Source organism: Protopterus annectens, chromosome 10.part0 (genome assembly GCF_019279795.1).
Source record: "Protopterus annectens isolate FY-2018-M chromosome 10.part0, PAN1.0, whole genome shotgun sequence".
In the NCBI taxonomy this organism is placed as follows: domain Eukaryota; kingdom Metazoa; phylum Chordata; order Ceratodontiformes; family Protopteridae; genus Protopterus; species Protopterus annectens.
Genome location: NC_056744.1, coordinates 822,451,263 through 822,470,005, shown reverse-complemented (window position 1 = coordinate 822,470,005; position 18,743 = coordinate 822,451,263). Strand labels below are relative to the sequence as shown.

General features: G+C 43.4%; 1 protein-coding gene across 1 annotated transcript in view; it reads right to left on the bottom strand.

Moving 5' to 3' along the window:
- LOC122814212 (ubiquitin carboxyl-terminal hydrolase isozyme L4-like) overlaps positions 1-18,743 on the bottom strand; it is a 609,903-nt gene that overhangs the window by 266,576 nt on the left and 324,584 nt on the right. Inside the window, exon 8 of the mRNA XM_044086813.1 lies at positions 9,723-9,770. Coding sequence (XP_043942748.1) covers positions 9,723-9,770 — 48 coding nt within the window. The remainder of the gene's footprint in view (positions 1-9,722; positions 9,771-18,743) is intronic.

Genomic DNA, 18,743 nt, shown 5'->3' with positions numbered 1-18,743 from the left:
ACATCTTCCCTCCCTTCTGACCCTTGGGATAGGGTCTAGAAGGGTGGAAAAATGGACTCAACGGCAGAAAGAGTTTTGCCGTCCTGCTCACACCTGGTCAAGGTTTCCTTCACCTGAGGTCCGAACAAAGCCGAACCGTCAAAGGGGTATTGGTGAAGGACGCCTTAAAGGGTCCGCAAAATTACAAAGCCGCATCCAGGCTTGACGCCTAAGAGCCACTCCTGTGCCTGCGGCCCTGCTCGCTCCATCGGCTGCATAGGATATGAGCCGCATGGAGGAGTTGGTTAAGGAATTCAGGATTGCTAGCTGTGAGGCAATCTTTTCTTGAGCCCCAGCAGCAGAAGGATCCTGGACCACTTCACCTAGTTCCTTGAGAATATCTCTTTGAAGCCTGGTGAAGTGACAAAGGTAGTTCAGCGAACGCATAGCAAAGGTCGCTGAAGAAAACATCCGCTTTCCATACCTGTCCATGGTCCTAGAATCTTTGTTAGGAGGATGGACAGGTACTGAAGGATCCGCAAGTTCCTTCTTGGTGGCCGCCGCCACCACCATAGCATCCACAGAGACGCCCTTGGAAAGAAACTGCTCGTCTGTAGGGGCCGTAATAAATTTAGATGGTCTCCTGGGGACAGGTTCCACAGAATCTGGAGCTGCCCACGCCTTCCGAGCCACTACCTGCATAAGTGGGTCGAAAGGCGGAGACACCCAGGAGGTGAAGGGTCGGGATCCAAAAGCCTCCAGGTATACCGACTCATCCTCGGAGGGGTCAATGGAGGGCCAATTCCCCCTGTTTGAGGAGCTCAAGGATGTCTGAAAAGGAGACATCCTCAGAGGGGGATCGTGGGGAACCCTCCGACTCATCTAAGTCGGTATCAGATGTAGTAGACTCAGGGGAGTCTGTGTGTTTCCTCTTACACGTCCTCTTCCGAGGGGGTTCCCCTGCAGGGTCAGGAGAAACCTCGGAAGAGGAAGATATTCCCAATGGGGAAACCTGGGGCGATGGATCCCTGGGCCTGAGAGCAAGAGGCTGGCAAGAGGCGTCTACAGGCACCTTAGAGGGAGGAGCTAAAGGGATGGACCGTTGACCTGGCTCAGGTGCCAGGACACTCCTCATCACCTCAAAGGCTCCCCTCCCCGGGAGGCCGGAATATTCCCGTTCCGAGGAAATAGGAATTCCCGGCTCCACTGAGAGGGAAGGCTCCGAGGCCGATGTCGGTGCCGAGCTTACCAAAGCCGAAGCCCCAAGAGGGACAGCGGGGTCGGACAAGGGTCCGATGCCACTAACCCCCTCGGAGCCGACAAGGGAAACTCGACGACCGGATCCCTCCAAGGAAGGTCTCATGGAGGAGATCGGAGTCGAAGACGACGGAGCCAAAAAAGGATGTATCGGCTCCGGCGCCGACACAGTCGCTGTTCCGAGAAGCTCCGGCTCCGAACTCTGGTGGGGAGTCGGAGGAGGAAGTTCAAGGGGTGAAGCAATAGCCGAAGTCTGCTGAGACGGGCTATGGAGCATTTGGGCCAGTGCCTGCGACTTCAACAGCCTGCTTACCACCCTCTCTAAATCGTTGTCAGACAGCCTGGAAGATCTCGAAGATCGGCTCCGATGACTCCGCTCCGACAAAAGAGGAGACCCCGGAGCCGAGTGGATAGATTCCAAAGAAGGGGACCGAGATCTCTTCTTGGATGAAGTCATCGGAGCCGACGCCCTCTGGGTTCCAGATGGAGCCGAAGGCTTCTCGGCTCCGATACTGGATAATATGTCGGCTCCAGCCGGAGCCGACAAGGCAACAGCAGATTGGGTGTCGGAACCGATCGGAACCGACCCTACCACCTGAGAAGAAGAAAAATCGTCTCCGGCCGGAGCCGATCTCGACTCCGAAGGAGTCGGAGCCACCGGGGAAGGCTTGGAAGCTGTAGCCTGACCCTTAGATGGCTTGGAAGGTTTACTGGACCCAGGTTTAGTGGGTGAACCTTCCGGCTTTAGTAAGCCATGGAGGATTAATTTATTCCTCCTTTCCTGCAGGACTCGCTGGCTAAAAGAGTGACACAAAGCACAGGAGTCCTGCAGGTGTAAAGGCCCCAGGCAGTAAACACAAGAAGTGTGACCATCTGTCAGAGACATTTTCTGACAGCACGAGTCACACTTCTTGAAGCCTGAGACCTTTACTTCCTTAGACATCGTCCAAGAAAAAGAGTAACAAAAATACTCACACACACACCCCAAAACAGTCACACAATTAATCCCACAAACACAGACACACAGATAGGGATTAATAAAGGAGGCCTAGGTCTAACTGAAAATTTTTAAACTTTTTATAAAAAGTAAAAGTTTTTAACTATATGGGGAATAGGGTGGATTGTATGAACACTACACACTATAAAAAAGGAAAAGGGAAAGATAAACCCTGACTAAGCTGTTTGAAAAACTCAAACTTACCTCAGCTGGCAAAAAGGAGACCTCTTCGCAAAGCGGCAAACGAGATCGGAGGTAGTCCCGCCTTGCATCATGGGATATAGGGTTGCCTCGAGCTGGTAAAAGGAGTTCTCAAGCTAAGCAAGTGCCGAGTCGGAGCCGAGGATCGGCTCCGAACCCATCCAGCAAGAATGAAGGCGAGATTGACAACTTAACATCTGCTAATTTAACAACTTCAGATATGTCTTTTCTGGGGGTTGAAGATTAGCTGAGATTTACTTAGATATGTTTCTATAATCATTAAAAGTTTGTTGGGCTACTATCTGGAGGTCTGGTAAAGTATCTGCTGAGCATATTAAAGTTGAATCATCCGCATACTGAACTACTTTAGTGTGTGTTGTGGATGAGGCTAGATCACTGGAGAAGATGGTGAAAAGAAGGGGTCCTAGTATGGACCCTTGGGGGTCTCCGACCAAGACAGGCAGAAGTGGTGAGAGTTCAGATTTCCATCGTACTGCTTGTTGTCTGTCAGAAAGATAGCTTAGTGAAGCAAGAGTACTAAGGAGTTTCTGATGGCAGACAGTGTCGAACGCTTTTGACATGTCTAGGAAGTGTCGAACGCTTTTGACATGTCTAGGAAGTGTCGAACGCTTTTGACATGTCTAGGAAGTGTCGAACGCTTTTGACATGTCTAGGAAGTGTCGAACGCTTTTGACATGTCTAGGAAGTGTCGAACGCTTTGACATGTCTAGGAAGTGTCGAACGCTTTTGACATGTCTAGGAAGTGTCGAACGCTTTTGACATGTCTAGGAAGTGTCGAACGCTTTTGACATGTCTAGGAAGTGTCGAACGCTTTTGACATGTCTAGGAAGTGTCGAACGCTTTTGACATGTCTAGGAAGTGTCGAACACTTTTGACATGTCTAGGAAGACTGATGCTACTTGCTGGTTTGAACTTCTCGGTTGGTGGCGTTACAGAAATTAATTAGGGCTGTGGTGGTGCTGTGTTTCGGTCTGAAACCATGTTGGGAGGGAGAGATAAGGTTGTGAGATAACAGGTACTGTAGTAATTGTGTGTGGATACATTTTTCCAGAATTTTGACACAGGGGGAAAGGATGGCTGAGTCTAATTGTTTAGCTGTTGGATGTTCCTCCTTTGTGTAGAGGGGTGATATAGGTGTATTGCACTGTACTGGAGCTTTTCTCCCTGGGCCTGTGCTGACAAGGGGCCTTCTTGCCAAGTTAAAATTATCTGGTCAATAAATGTAAAATAAATAAATAAATACAGAAACTGGTGTGAAGGCAAGCAAAACACACTCTACAGGATGGAAAATGCATTACTTTCCAAGCTCACTTGCATGAGTATCTGAAACAAAGCCTTAGCATAATTAACTTTGACCTCTTACTTTTCCCACTCTGGTCAAGTCCTGGAACACAACAGGATTCAGTCTTTGCTCATGGTTGTTCACCTTTAACCTACTTATTTAACTGGCCAGATTGTTCAGGTCAGAGACTATGCAGGTTGCCTGAAGGGGAAGCAGTTCTCAAACTTCCACTGCTAGCATCTACAGCTGATATCAGTGGGCACACCTCCCCTGCTTGTTTCTACATCATATATCCATTGTGATTGTCTGTAGCTTCTTTCAATGTTCCTACCTGCCAAACTAACTGGAAAATCTCTTCATGACCATTACTTCCATCAGAAACTGTTAGCCTTTGACCATCGGTGCCCCACACCTTCTGAAGGCCAGCAGCAGCCCCTACTGAGACATCTGCAGTCAGTGTTTGAATGCTCTTTGGGTGTACAAAGGGCATTACCCTGATTAATCACTACAACTGGGGACCACAATTTGAATTCTTCCTGGATGAAGGCAACAAGAGAGATAAACTTGTTTCATTGATGTCTGGGTTGTTCCTTGGGCATTTCAAGTACCTCTGGGTTTTCTCACAAGCTTTCTTTTCAACAAGCACATGAGGACAGTGGCTAGTATGTACTTCACAGCTTTCAGAAGTATTTCTGCTGACATTGGATTCATCTGGCTGAGGTCCAAGAAGAAAGTCAGCTGCAAATCTTAATCTCTTGAATTAAGAGTAACCAAAAGGGTTCTCAGGAAAATCTCAGTATGGGCCTTGCTTTGGGAATATTTGTGAAAAAAAACTAGACTGAACAGAAAATAGGCTCTACAGTTGTTTTAGGAACTTATGAAAATTGCAGAGGTTTTCAGTTTGTCCACTATAGCAATAGTACTATCATCTTGGGACTTCTGTAACCAATCAGATGCCCTCCCTCTCTCCTAGACAGCATAAGCACATCAATAGCATAAGAGGAATGTCCACCCACTCCATTAGTTCTTTCACACCCTGGTTACCCTTACAGTAATGTCTGACACCAGACCATGAAAAAGACCCTATATGTAAAGTGGACCCCTGGTCAGGATGTTCAACCAAGAGTAACCTGCCACTTCTCCAGACTCTAGGACAACCAAGAGAGGAAGGGTGCCTTGTGAAGATGACAGAGGAAAGGTAAGAATGAGTGGGCACACAACCTAACCCTTAAGGGACCTCCACCAAAGAAAGGAAATATTACGTTAACAGTGGACATACTAAAATCTACAAACATGGTAAGTTACCGACACTACTGGCTTATGTTGATCATGTTGTCCACTGCTGCAGTAGTGATAGCTTCTTGGGTAGACTCCAAAAACTTATGACCCTTGAAGGTTGCATCTGATGTCTGAAAAGGTGTGGTTTGCAAAAAGCAGCGCAAGATGGATGTATCAAAATCCACCTTTGCCACCTGGCTATATCCTGCAAGAAAATATTTTTAAATGTGTGGACTGATGACCCACAAGCTGCTTCCAAAATGCATTGAGTGCTAGCCCACTCGGAGAAAGGTAAAAAAGAATCATCTGCAATGGCTCTACCAGCCTGTAACCTCATTCCCCTAGGTTAGTCTTTGCCATGGGATGAAGAGCAGGAGATGCCAATGAGGTACCCACACAGGAAATGGGTGATTAGAAAAGTCTGCCCTCACTACCCTGTGCAAAGCACAGAGATAACTGGTTTGTCTTCCTTTGTCCTGCTCCCCCTCCAAAATATCACCACAGCTGTCTATACACTTCTAAAGAATGTTAATATCTTTTCACCTTTGTTTTGAATTGTACAGTAAAAAGAGAGAAGTGAATAGTCAAAGTCAAGGACATCTATATCACGATCTTTAGCATAAAAGAAGGACTTATATGACACATGGCTGTGTCCTTGTGGAAAGTGAAAAGGGGCCAACAGTACAGGAGTGCCTGTAGTTCACAAATTCTTCTAGCAGAAGCGATAACCATTAAAAACAAACAGTTTTCCAGGACATCTATTTGAGGGGTTCAGCAGCTAACAAAGCCTGAATTCTAAGTCACGCATGCTTTCTTAGCACTCAGCCTACAGCTGTATCCCTTCCACAAGCATTAATGACATCATACCCCCCATTTAAGTACATGCTTAACCAACTTACAAGTTGTCTGGGGAAACTTCATTATTTATCCTTCACAGCTTTATCTTGTATCGCATACTTTTTTCCATGATTTGTCCAAAATCTTGCTGGTATTTTCATCAGAAAGTGCATTTAGCCCTTAAGATCTGAATCCATATCAATATTCCTGAAAACTACAGCTACAACTTCAGTAGGGTTTTTAAGCAGGCCGTAAATAGAATTCTTCCAAATCTATAAACACTGTCTGACTTCTTGGGGCAGGAGACTGAAACTGGTTCTAAAGAGTCTGACTCAAATGAATCTTTCACTAAACAGCACACTGGGGAGTTGGCTGCGAGCTTGGACTCCAAGCCCAAAGAGGTTAAGGCACTTTTGGAGAGTAAGGCATCTCTGCCTCCACACTCGAAATACTCCCTCATTAAATAAAGGTACTTTTGAAATGAGACATGCTCCTGGGGGTGCAATGAGACTCTCAACTATGTTACAGCTAATGTTCCTCATCTAACTTTGGATTACGTCAGGATGGAGACATACTGTCTCTATCTTTAGTGAAGAAACTAACCCTCAGTCTGACAGCTGGTCCTTGGAAACTTGTACTAACCAAAGGGGCCAAGGCCAGTAGGCTGGATGCCGGATCCTTTAGCATCGGTCCTCTCATGGGAAAAGTAGGCGGTGGTGGAAAGCTTCAAAGAAGGTGAGCTCTCCAATGCCTCTTACTGCAAGACTGTATAAACATCTTAGGGGTAGAAATCATTAGCTAGTGCAATCTGAAACTGCTAATGTCAGATCACCAAGCAGATGAGCCCAAGAACTCAAGGCCAGGCAATGCCAGTTAAAATCACTTTGTTCAAGGCGAGGATACTAAAGTAGGCTAAATTTCTACTGCCTACCTCCAAAGGGATAAGGACAGGTGGGAGACCGGCATTAGAAGCAAGAATGGGGAACAAAAACACCAGCATCACTCTGGGATCAGTATTTTCAGGCCTCTGTGCAACTGGTGTGGGGTCTATAAAGCTTAGTCTCTGAACTCTACAATTCTTAAGCAATCTTCTTAAAGACATACTGTTTTTTCTAAGCCTTTTTTTCTTCCAGAAGGGTCACTTTTTTCTAACTAATTTTAGTATACCTCCACAATGTGGCAGGTGTCTGGGTTATAACCCCTAGTTTCTCATGCTTAGAGAGAACCATGAGGCTTCAGGGCCCCCTGTAGTGCAGCTTCTTAATGGCTGCATGCAGACGTCATGATTCTCCTACAAACTGGAGAGAGACTACTGCAGATGAAAATATTTCGGTGGAATCTGCCTTCAGCAGGCACACTTACAATCTTCTTCTTCTTCTTTCAGCTGCTCCCGTTAGGGGTCGCCACAGCAGATCAACTGTTTCCATTTCTTCCTGTCCTCTGCATCTTGCACTGTCACACCAACCACCTGCATGTCCTCTCTCACCACATCCATAAACCTCATCTTAGGCCTTCCTCTTTTCCTGTTACCTGGCAGCTTCATCCTTAGCATCTTTTTCCCCAATATACTCTGCATCCCTCCTCAGCACATGTCCAAACCAACGTAATCTTGCCTCTCTTGGCTTTGTCTCCAAACCTTCCAACCTGGGCTGACCTTCTAATATACTTATCCCTAATACTGTCCATCCTCGTCACACCCAGTGCAAATCTTAACATCTTCAACTCTGCCACGTCAAGCTCTGACTCCTGCCTTTTTGTTACAATACTAGGACAAAATAATCCAATAAATCTAAATTCAAAAATCCCAACCACTAAGGCAATACATTTCTAGAGTGCTATTAAAAATAAAAACAGATGACTGAAAATTTCATGGAGCAGACCGAAGGACTAATGACCAATGACTTCATGTGGCAAAAATCAACTCAGGATGTCACGGTCTATGCTCCCTGTTTAGCTGGGCATAAAGATGACATCTCAGGCTAGAAAAGGAGAAGAGCACCACACAGAGGACATCTGAAAGTCAGATCAGAATATGAACATCTGCCTATACCCAATTCCCACAGATAAGGAATTACACTGCAACAGTGACTCCGAAGATGAACTCTCAGCTATTGCCTCCATCTTTCTACCAGAAAAACTCATTCTAATGTATGTAGCAGTCTTCCTGCCTACACGGACTGCTCACTTATATCATTATCAACCCTTTTTCCACACTTATCTACATAGTGCCAGGGTGTTACACCAACTATCACTATTTCTCTCAATTCAGTGCGATGCTCCTAACGTCTTTAACAGTTAAGCCTGACTGTCGCAGTTCTTCTCTCAAACAACCCATCCAGCCATTCAACCATTTGCTGGACACCCTTGTTTCCTCCTCTATTCTCTCTCTCCCAAATCATCTTCTGCTTTCCTGTACATGTGCCTGAGCCACTGTAATCTGTTCTCTGACCTTCTGTGCAACCAGAACTCCATTAGCATCTTTTCTAATGTCAAAATTGTTTTTGTCTCAACACACATCCCAGCAGTCATCTTGGGCACTTCATTCTCCAACATCACTGCCCCAGTTTCTGTCGCATGCAGAAAAACTGGTAGCACTAATGCTTTGTACAACTTACTTTTCAGTTTCTCTGGCACTCTTCTGAGCTGCTAACCCTGATACTACCTTTGACCTTCTCATTCACACTTCCTTCTCCTCAACCAGTCATCTCAAATCCTCTTCTATCTTCCCTTCTATTTCAACTTTCAGCTTCTTCTGATTTCCTCCATTTGCTGCTACAACTGTCTTGAATGTACTAAATGTCATCCCATGTGCCTTCAGTTTTGCATTCCATTACCTTACTTGCTGAAGTTCCTGTTCAAAGTCTTGTAATGACACACTGCATACAAGCAGCTTTGTTGATCTGCCCCTCTGAACTGTTTGCTAATGTAGTCCATCACCAATGTCAACAGTAGTTGTCTCAGAGCTGAACCCTGACGCACACCCACTCCACTGGGAACCCCTCTAAGAATCTGAACACTGTTCATATTTTGTCATTGCGTCCTTCAAGACAGCCTGCACTAATTCTTCCCATGTTTATTGGGATTTTGTCGTACGCTTTCACCAAGTCTAGGAACATCCAAGTTGGGACACTCTCTCCTCTTCTCCAGTTTCTGCTACACAATCTGTCTTATTGCAAATAACAGGTCAGTTGTGCTGCATCTGTATCTGAATCTAAACTGATCATCTTCAGTCTTATTTTCTACTAGTCTGCATATTCATTTATCAATCACACTCCTTCAGCATTTTCATGCTGTGTGACATAAGCTTAATACCGCTGTACTACCCACAGTTATGAATGCCCCCTTTGTTCTTACACACTGGTACTAGAATGCTTATTCTCCAGTCATCTGGGATATGCCTTTATTGCTATACTGCTAGGAGTACCCTCAGGAAACATTTCACCCAACACCTTGATCATGTCTGCAGTGCCCTCATCTGAGCCTGCTGCTTTTCCTCAGTTCTTACTTCTTCTGGAGGTGGTTCTTCCTCTTTCGTCGCAGGCTGCCTATGGGGTAACAGAGCTTCAGTGGGGTTTTCTATTTTCAGAAGTTGTTCACATTTCTCCTTCCACCTGCTTCTGATGACACACATACCACACAGCATTTTACCCTAAGCTTGTGTTGGGGGGGGGGGGGTTCAACATCAATATAGTGCTTTGAAAAATTAGTTTTTTTAAAATCAAATATGGAGGGGGGGTCATCCCCAAGTCCAAATAAAGCAAACAAAGAACTTAAACATGCTTAAAGTTACTAGTTATTTGGAAACAGAAGAACATGTTTCAGAAGCATCTAACTGAATGAATACATGAACAAAAAGTGAAACTCGTTTACCTCCGTCTGACCTTCTTGTGCACTGCTTTCATGTGTTAACCGGATACTCTGGAAAATTAAAGCAACAGAAATTGAACACGATACCACGGATTTCAAACTACAATCTTAAATTTTGTAATCAAAAATTATATCAAGCAACTAATATGATTACATTGTCAAACAACTTAGTTACTCATGCCTTGTATATAAGCAAACTTCTCCTGTTTGTTTAAAATCCCCTACAGGAAACAGTTTCCATAGTCTCCCAGTGTTCATACCTGCTCAAAGAGCTGCAAGTTTGTGCAGAGGGCAGCATCAATGCAGGTCATCTACTAGTATACTACTAAACACTCTCACTTGGATCTTTAAGTGACTCTCCCCTACTCCTTCCCATCTACTAAGGATCTGGTATAATGGATATCTGGCCTGGTGGATATGAGCATCCTGAGACAGTGCAGTAACTGCCTCATGTTCACTGACAACCATTTAATTTTAGAACAGACAAACACAATGTGTGAGATGCAGATACACAATGCCATTGGTAGTAAAGCTCTCACATACATACCAAAACAATGCAAGCCAGGGTGTCAGCTTTATACCCAAAACACTTGCTACCAACACTAAGGAACAAACATAGTTGCACATATGCAGAGGCAGTTACTTGTAAACTGCCCAAATCTCCAAGACCCCTAAAAGAATCGGTCAGCGGCTCTCCACACACTCAAAAAAGACAGCACCTTACACAACATACAACTATGAAAATCATAGTAGCCTCGCTTCCAAGCCCAGAAGGCAACACGCCATACAGAAAAAACATTCTAGTTATTGGACATACTGATGTCCACCTTACCAGGCTAAACAAGGAGATCATCACTGTGAGCGGTCTGTCTGGAGCCAGGATCCACAACCCATGCACACAGGTCTTTCAACCATAAGTACCAGTATGACACAGTCATTCTACAGTGGATATAAAAAGTGTACACACCCATGCTAAAATGCCAAGTTTTTGTGATATAAAAAATGAGACCACAATAAATAATTTCAAAAATTTTCCCACCTTTAATGTGACCTATAACCTGCACAATTCAACTGAAAAACAAATTTGTTAGGGGAAAAATATAAAAAATAAAAAACATACAATACGCTGGTTGCATAAGTGTGCACACCCTTAAAACTAACATTTTGTTGACTGCACACCCTTAAACCAATACTTTGTTAAAGCACCTTTTGATTTAATTACAGCATTCAGTCTTCTTGGATACACACCTGCCATCAATTAGAGAGAGACTGATTAACTCCAAATAAAGTTCAGCTGTCCTAGTAGGATTTTCCTGACATTTATTCAGTTGCCCGCTACAGCAAAAGCCATGGGTTCACAGACAGCTTACAAAGCATCAAAGAGATCTCACTGTTGAAAGGTATCAGTCAGGAGAAGGGTACAAAAAAATTTTCACAGCGTTGGATAAACCATGGAACACAGTGGAGACAGTCATCAAAAAGTGGAGAAAATATGGGACAACAGTGACGTTGCAAAGAACTGGATGTCCCTCCAAAATTGATGAAAAGACAAGACGAAAACTGGTCAGGGAGGCTGCCAAGAGATACAGCAACACTGAAAGAGCTGCAGGAATTTCTGGCAAGTACTGGTTGTGTACTACATGTGATAATCTCCCGTATTCTCCATTTGTCTGGACTATGGGGTAGGGTTGCAAGACGGCCTTTTCTTACAAAGAAAAACATCCAGGCCGGGCTAAAATTTGCAAAACAATACATCAAATCTCCCAAAAGCATGTGGGAAAATGTGTTATGGTCTGATGAGACCAAGGTTGAAGTTTTTGGCCACAATTTCAAACAGTACATTTGGTGCAAAAACACTTCACATCACAAAAAGAACACCAACCCCATGATGAAGCACAGTGGTGGCAGTATCATGCTTTGGAGTTTCTTTTCTTCAGTTGGAACTGGGACTTTATCAAATTGGAGGGAATTATGAACAGTTCTAAATACCAGTCACTTTTCACCCAAAACCTTCGGGTATCTTCTAGAAAGCTGAAGATGAAGAGGAATTTCACCTTTCAACATGACAATGACCCCAAGCATACATCAAAATCAACAAAAGAATGGCTTCACCAGAAGAAAATTGAAGTTTTGGAATGGCCCACCCAGAGGCCAGACCTAAATCCAATAGAAAATCTGTGGGGTGACCTGAAGAGGGCTGTGGAAAAGATACCCTTGCAATCTGACATATTTGGAGCATTTTTTCAAGGAAGAGTGGGCAAATATTGCCAAGTCAAGATGTGCCATGCCGATGGACTCCTACCCAAGAAGGCTGAATGCTGTAATAAAATCAAAAGGTGCTTCAACAAAGTATTGGTTTAAGGGTGTGCACTCACCATAGAGCTTTAGTTTAAAGGTGTGCACACACATGCAACCAGAGTAGTGTATGTTTATTTTTTATACCCCCCCCCTCCCCCAACAGATTTGTTTTTCAATTTAATTGTACAGGTTATAGGTCACATTCTTCTTCTTCTTTCGGCTTTTCCCGGTTAGGGGTCGCCACAGCAGATCACCTGTCCGCTCATGATTGGCAGTGGAGTTTTATGGTGTCGAGTTGCCAGCCCGGCGCCCAACCTTCCACTGAAGGCACACACACACACACTCACACCTAGGGCCAATTTGGAGTGTCCAATCCACCTATAGCATGTCTTTGGGATGTGGGAGGAAACAGAGCACCCGGAGGAAACCCACGCAACCACAGGGAGGACATGCAGACTCCACACAGAAGGCACCAGGTTATAAGTCGCATTAAAGGTGGGAAAAGCTTTGAAATGATTTATTGTGGTCTGATTTTTTATATCACAAAAACCTGGCATTTTAGCAAGGGTGTGTACACTTTTTATACCTACTGTATGCCTTTATTTGATAGCAATGAAAAACAAATATACACCTTCTAGTTCACATTACTAATACAATTTTCAACACATGGCATATATTAAGATTTAAACCAACAGCTTCTTCACAAACAGCCCATACTCTAAGATGTACGTGCCGAGTACTGACACATGCTATGACACAAGCCAACTGCACAAGACTTCCCAACTCTACATCCTGCTAGTTCACACACAACCAGCAATAATTCTTATAAATCGAGAAAGTACAATTGTATAAGTAAACTTACACTAACAATAGTTGCTCGAATGATCACAGCTGTAGTAGTCTAAGCTATATGGGTTATAACCTGCATAGGATACACCAGCCATCAAGTTTCCAAAGCCTCAGGGCACCTTTCTTGTGCCCAAACACAGTTAGTCAGCTAGAGTTAAGCTTTGGGTTGGAATGCATCAAATGCCCCTGTTCTTGTCTGAGTAGATTCCGTCTGTGAGGAAGCTTGTGGTAAATGATCTTGGCCAATTCCAAAAGAGGGGAGAACCACTGTTGCCTGGTCCAGAAGGGAGTCACCACAATGATATTGGGATATTTCCTCAATCTTAAAAAGTACCCTGGATATCAATGGAAAGGGTGGAAAAGCAGATATGACACTTCTGTCCAAGGAAAAGAAAAAGGCATCTGTCTTCCAGGCTTTCTTGCATGGAGTCCTGGAGCAAAATTTTGCCAGCTGATTGAGGAGGCAAAAAGGTCTACTTGAGGAACTCCCCATAGACTCATCAAATCTTCAAAGATTGCTGATCTAGTTTTCATTCATTAAGGTAATCCTTTGTCCTGCTCAGCTTGTCTGCCATACAATTTATTTTGATGAAATGTAAGAAGCCTGCAGAGTGAAACTTTGCTGTAAAGATGTATCCCATGCTAACATGTCTAGTCTGCATAGGGGTAAGACCTGGTTCTGCGCTTCTCGTTTACGTACCACATCACTGTGGTACTAAACTTGAAGTTGCCCTGCAGACTAAAGGTGATTCGGAGAGTTCAGCACCATCAAAAGGGCAAGTATCTTTTATATGTATGCGCTTGTGTCAGTCTTTGATGTCCCAGATATCTTGCACTCCCCACCACACACCTTGACAATGCTCCCAAGTAAAGTCTGAGGTGTCTGTGGTGACTGCCTGCTATAGGGCAGGAAGGGAGAAGGGGAGACCTGGATTCAGGGATATCTGATGTCTCCAGTAAGTGGTTTATCTACTCACAAATACCAGAACTGGAATCTAAAAAGAGAGAATCCTGAGGTACTCCCTTGCAGTGACTTAAGGCAGAGTGGAAAACCCCTAGAATAGATCTAAATAAAAATCTATTTTTAATTTCAAAAGTAAAGGAGAAATACCCAGCAAAAGTGTCCACAATGAACCATAAAAAATACTGAGCCACGCCAGAAGCAGTCCCTTTGCAGTTTAATTGTAAATTAAAAACATTAACGCTACAGAGTACATTTTCATAAACACACTTCCTCAGATGCAAAAACACAAATGTATGGATACTAAGCCTTTTATACTTGAATAAACCAATCAAGTATTGTATTCCCCTTTACATCATCACATTTAGGGTTCATATAAAAATCAATACACATAATAAATCTGTATCCACTACACCATTATTGTCCACTTGTATTAAAAAAAAATAATAAATAAATTAAAATATATAAATCCTCACTAATAATGGACATAAAAGGGTAGAACAATTGTTTAAAAACTTTTTCCTGCAACCTAATATGTTATTTATTAATAAATAAATTACACCCTCTTGTGGCTAAACCATGAATAACTTTTTTTTATACTAAAATCTAGAATACTAAACACATTTAATTGGCATGCTCATTCTTTAAAATGAAAACAAAAATTTAAACCTTCTATTTCCAGTAAGGGACCAAATGTGGGCATGAAAAGTAAATGTCAAAAATAAAAACATCAAAAGTAAAAAAACTCTACACCAATTGTTCATAATCTAGCTGACCTCAACTTTTAAGACTGGTGCCAGGGATACATCATTTAAGCCAGGGGGTCTATTAGCTTCCAAAATAATTTGCCAGTAAAGTTCCTGGTATTCTATATGGGTCTCCCACCATCCACCTCTAAGGTAAATGGGAACCTCTTCCAAACCAAACAATAAATATCTTGCATTAAGGCACTCTAAAGTATGCTTGTATAGTGCGTTACTTGTTTTCTTATTTCCGATGTCATTCATGTGTTCATATACTCTCTGCTTTAGCCTTCGTTCTGTTTTCCCCATGTAAAATGCCGGACAGTGGATACAATTGGCAATGTACACGGCCGACCTTGTTTCACAGTTACTATAGTTCTTGCGTACAATATTCTTATCCCTCTTCACCAAAGTAACACGATCAGTGTGTCTAATATGCATACATTGTGGGCACCCACCACATTTATAGGTGCCCTTCTTACCGGACTTGTTTGCAACATTCTTTTTCTTTTTCAATAGATCTTTCAAACTATGCCCTTTTCTAAAAACACACCTGAAAGGGGTGTTCTGTATCCCATTCAGGTCTGTCAAACTAGAGAATCTATTCCATTCATTCTCAGTCACATTTTTAATAACTTGTGCATCCCCACTTAAGTCCACAAAAAAAGAATGGTCATAATTTTTACAAACATTGGTACCTGAGCTTTCTTCATCTTTTTCAATGGCCACTGCCCCAACTGGCTCCAATGTTCCTAATATAGGTCGAAACCTAGTACCCCACCCATTTTTTACTTCATCAAATATCTTGGTAATAAGATTCATGGGATACCCCCTTGTCAGTAAACACTCCAGACAACTTCTGACATTCAGTTTCAAAATCTTCATCACAACAGACCATCCTACTTAGTCTAACAAACTGGCCCTTAACAGTACTGGCCTTCTGTTTGAATGGATGCACACTGCTGTAATGTAAGAATGAATCTGAATAAGTTTCCTTTCTATAAAGCAAGGATTTGTAACCTAAATTCGTCTTTTCAATGGCTACATCCAAATACTCTAATCTTGTGTAACTAGTCTTGCATGTAAACCTCAAAAAATTAGTGGTGTTGCGAATATAATTCATAAAGTCCAAAAGTTTGGCTTATCCAAAACATAACTATGTCATCCAAAAAGCACTTGTACATAAGCCAACATTCCTTAAATATAGAATCCAAAACAAACTTATTTTCCCACATCATAAGGACTATGTTGGCATACATGGGGGCACATCTCACCCCCATTACCACTCCACTTATTTGCTTGAAGAATTCCCCTTCGAAGTACACAAAGTTATTATTTAACATTGTTTCCATTAAATGATCACACACACGAAACTGCCAATATTGATCGATTGCTTCCTCAAACCATAACATAACAATGTTGTGTGGCATACAAAGTACAGTTGTGTACCTACCATAAATATAGATGTTCGAGTGTATTCACTGTTGCAGTCATTACACTTGGGTTATCCTGCTGGCAGAGTACCCGCAGTCGGCCTGAATTCCAAAGTCTTGGTATGGCATCGGCTGCTGTCACCTCTTCCCTGACGTCAGTGCGCCAGGGGTATAAAAGATGCAGCAGACACCATTTTCTTCAGTTTTTCTTGCCCCACATGTCAGGTGCCCCCAAAAGGGTAGGTTAAAATAATGCCAATATGTATGCATGCACTAAAGTAAACATTTCCTTCATCTACAAGCAAATACACCACATAGGTTGTATAGAATAGAGAAGTACAGATAAGACCCAGCAAAAGAAAGGGGGATGGTGGGTGGGTAACCTGGACTGCAACAGTGAATACACTCGAACATCTACATTTATGGTAGGTACACAACTGTACTATCTTCATCGTGTTTTACTGTTGCAGTCATTACACCTGGGCTGAATCTCAAAGCTGAGGTTGGGTGGCTGGGTCTAAATAGGATTAGGAGAGGCTATGAGGCCCTGCAGAACTGCAGTGGCAAAGCCTGCTCTGGATTTAGAGTAGAGAGGTAAGTGGTAGTGCCTTGTGAAAGTGTGCACTGAACTCCAAATTGCAGCCGCTAAAATGTCTTTGGTTGGTACTCCTCTGAGGAAGGCTGCTGACATGGCTGCTGCTCTGCCCTTAGGCACTGATTTGCCATGTTGTGAATAGCAGAAACGAATGCAGTGGCCTATCCATTTTGAAATGGTCTGCTTTGAGATAGCCTTTCCTTGTGATCCTGCAGCATATGCCACTAAGAGTTGCTCAGTCTTTCTGAAAGCTTTAGTTCTGTCCAAGTAGAAGCGTAGCGGTCTGTGTATGTCCAAAGAATGCAGGAGTCTCTCACCCTTATTCTGTGGGTTTGGATAAAAAGTAGGCAAATTAATGGTTTGGTTAAGGGCCATGCTGGACACTACCTTAGGCATAAATGTCAGGTTTGTCCTCAGAGAAACCCTGTCTGGATGGAAAATGATAAAAGGTTCCACAGCCATGAGTGCCTGTAACTCTTGAGACTCGTCTTACAGAGGTTATTGCTAGGAGCAGAGCTGTTTTCCATGATAAGAACTTTATCTCAGCTGTATTGGCTGGCTCAAAAGGAGGCAGTGTGAGTTTTTCCAAGACATAATTGAAGTCCCATGCAGGTATTGGTGCTCTCCTTGGAGGTCTTGTTTTTGGCCCCTCTGAGGTACTGCCTTAGCAATGGATGAGAAAAAACAGGTGGTTCCGTATTGTAATGAGCTGAAATGGCAGAGGCATGGATTTTAACTGATGAAAAAGATAGGCCTTTGTCCAGCATCACAGTTAGGTATTGTAAAATCTGAGGAATATTTGGTACAAATGTGTCAATTCCTTATGGCTGGTTCCAAGCACAGAATCTCTTCCATTTTTCTGCATAAGATTTTCTGGTACTGGGCCTCCTGGCCTCAAAAATAGCATCCATCACTGCTTTAGAGAGAGGTGTGTTCTGAATGGCTACATTATCCGCCATGCTGCCAGATTTAGGGTCCTGAGTTGGCTGTGCAGGATCTGATTGCCTTCGTTGGGTCAGTAAGTGAGGAATTAGAGGTAATGTCCAGGCTGGGCCTTGAGACAAGCTCTTTAGGATTGGGTACCAGTGCTAGCAGGGCCAGTCTGGGGCAATCAATCATTTTTGGCTTCTCCTGTCTGACCTTTAGGAGTACCTTGGGGAGGAGAGGCAGTGGAGGAAAGGCATATACTGTTAGGGTTTTCCAGCTGAATGATAGCGCATCTACTTTCCATGCTTGCTTGTGATACGTCCTTGTGCAGAATCTCTGTAGTTGGCAGTTGTGAGGGGAGGCAAACAGATCTATGTCTGGGCATCCCCATTTCTTTGTTATCATGCTGAAGACTTGTGGATCCAGTTTCCACTCGTGGGGATCCATGAGGTTTCTACTTACTTCGTCTGCCAGAGTACTTATCTTTCCTGGCAGGAATTGTGCTTGCAGGGGTTAAGTCAATACTGTGTCCCACAACGTCATGGCTAGTCTGCAGAGGGGATAGGAATATGTGCCTCCCTGCTTGTTTATGTACCACATGACTGTAGTATTGTCTGTCTTTATCAGCAGTTGTCCTGGATGAAGCAGATCCTTGAAGGCTGTCAGGGCATTTTGAACAGCTAGCATCTCTTTTTGATTGATATGAAGATGCAGTTGGCTTGTGGACCATGTGCGCCCCCCAGGCATAGTCTGATGCATCTGTTGTTAATGTCTGCCTGGCTGTGGGTAAAGTGAATGGCTGTCCTTGTTGTGGTGATAGGCCTGTGCCCACCATCAAAACTCCTGTTGCAGGCAGGGAATGAGGGTAATTAATGTTTCCAGGCTGTGGTAATGTTGAGTGCAAACACTTTTTAGATACCATTGTAGTTTCCTCATATGCAGTCTTGCATATGGAATTAGCAGAATGCAGGATGCCATGAAACCCAAAGCCTGCAAAATTTTTCTTGCAGATAACTGGGTCTTTGTTGCCAACATTTTGAAGTAAGAAGTCAGTTGTCTTTGTTTGTCTGGCGTGACATAAGCCATCTGGGCAGTTGTATTTAAGCTTGCACCCAGGAATATTATCTCTTGAGAGGGTACTAGTTTTGATTTCTTTTCGTTTACTGTGTACCCTAGGCAAATTAGTAATCTTTTTACAAACGCCAGATGCTTTAGTAG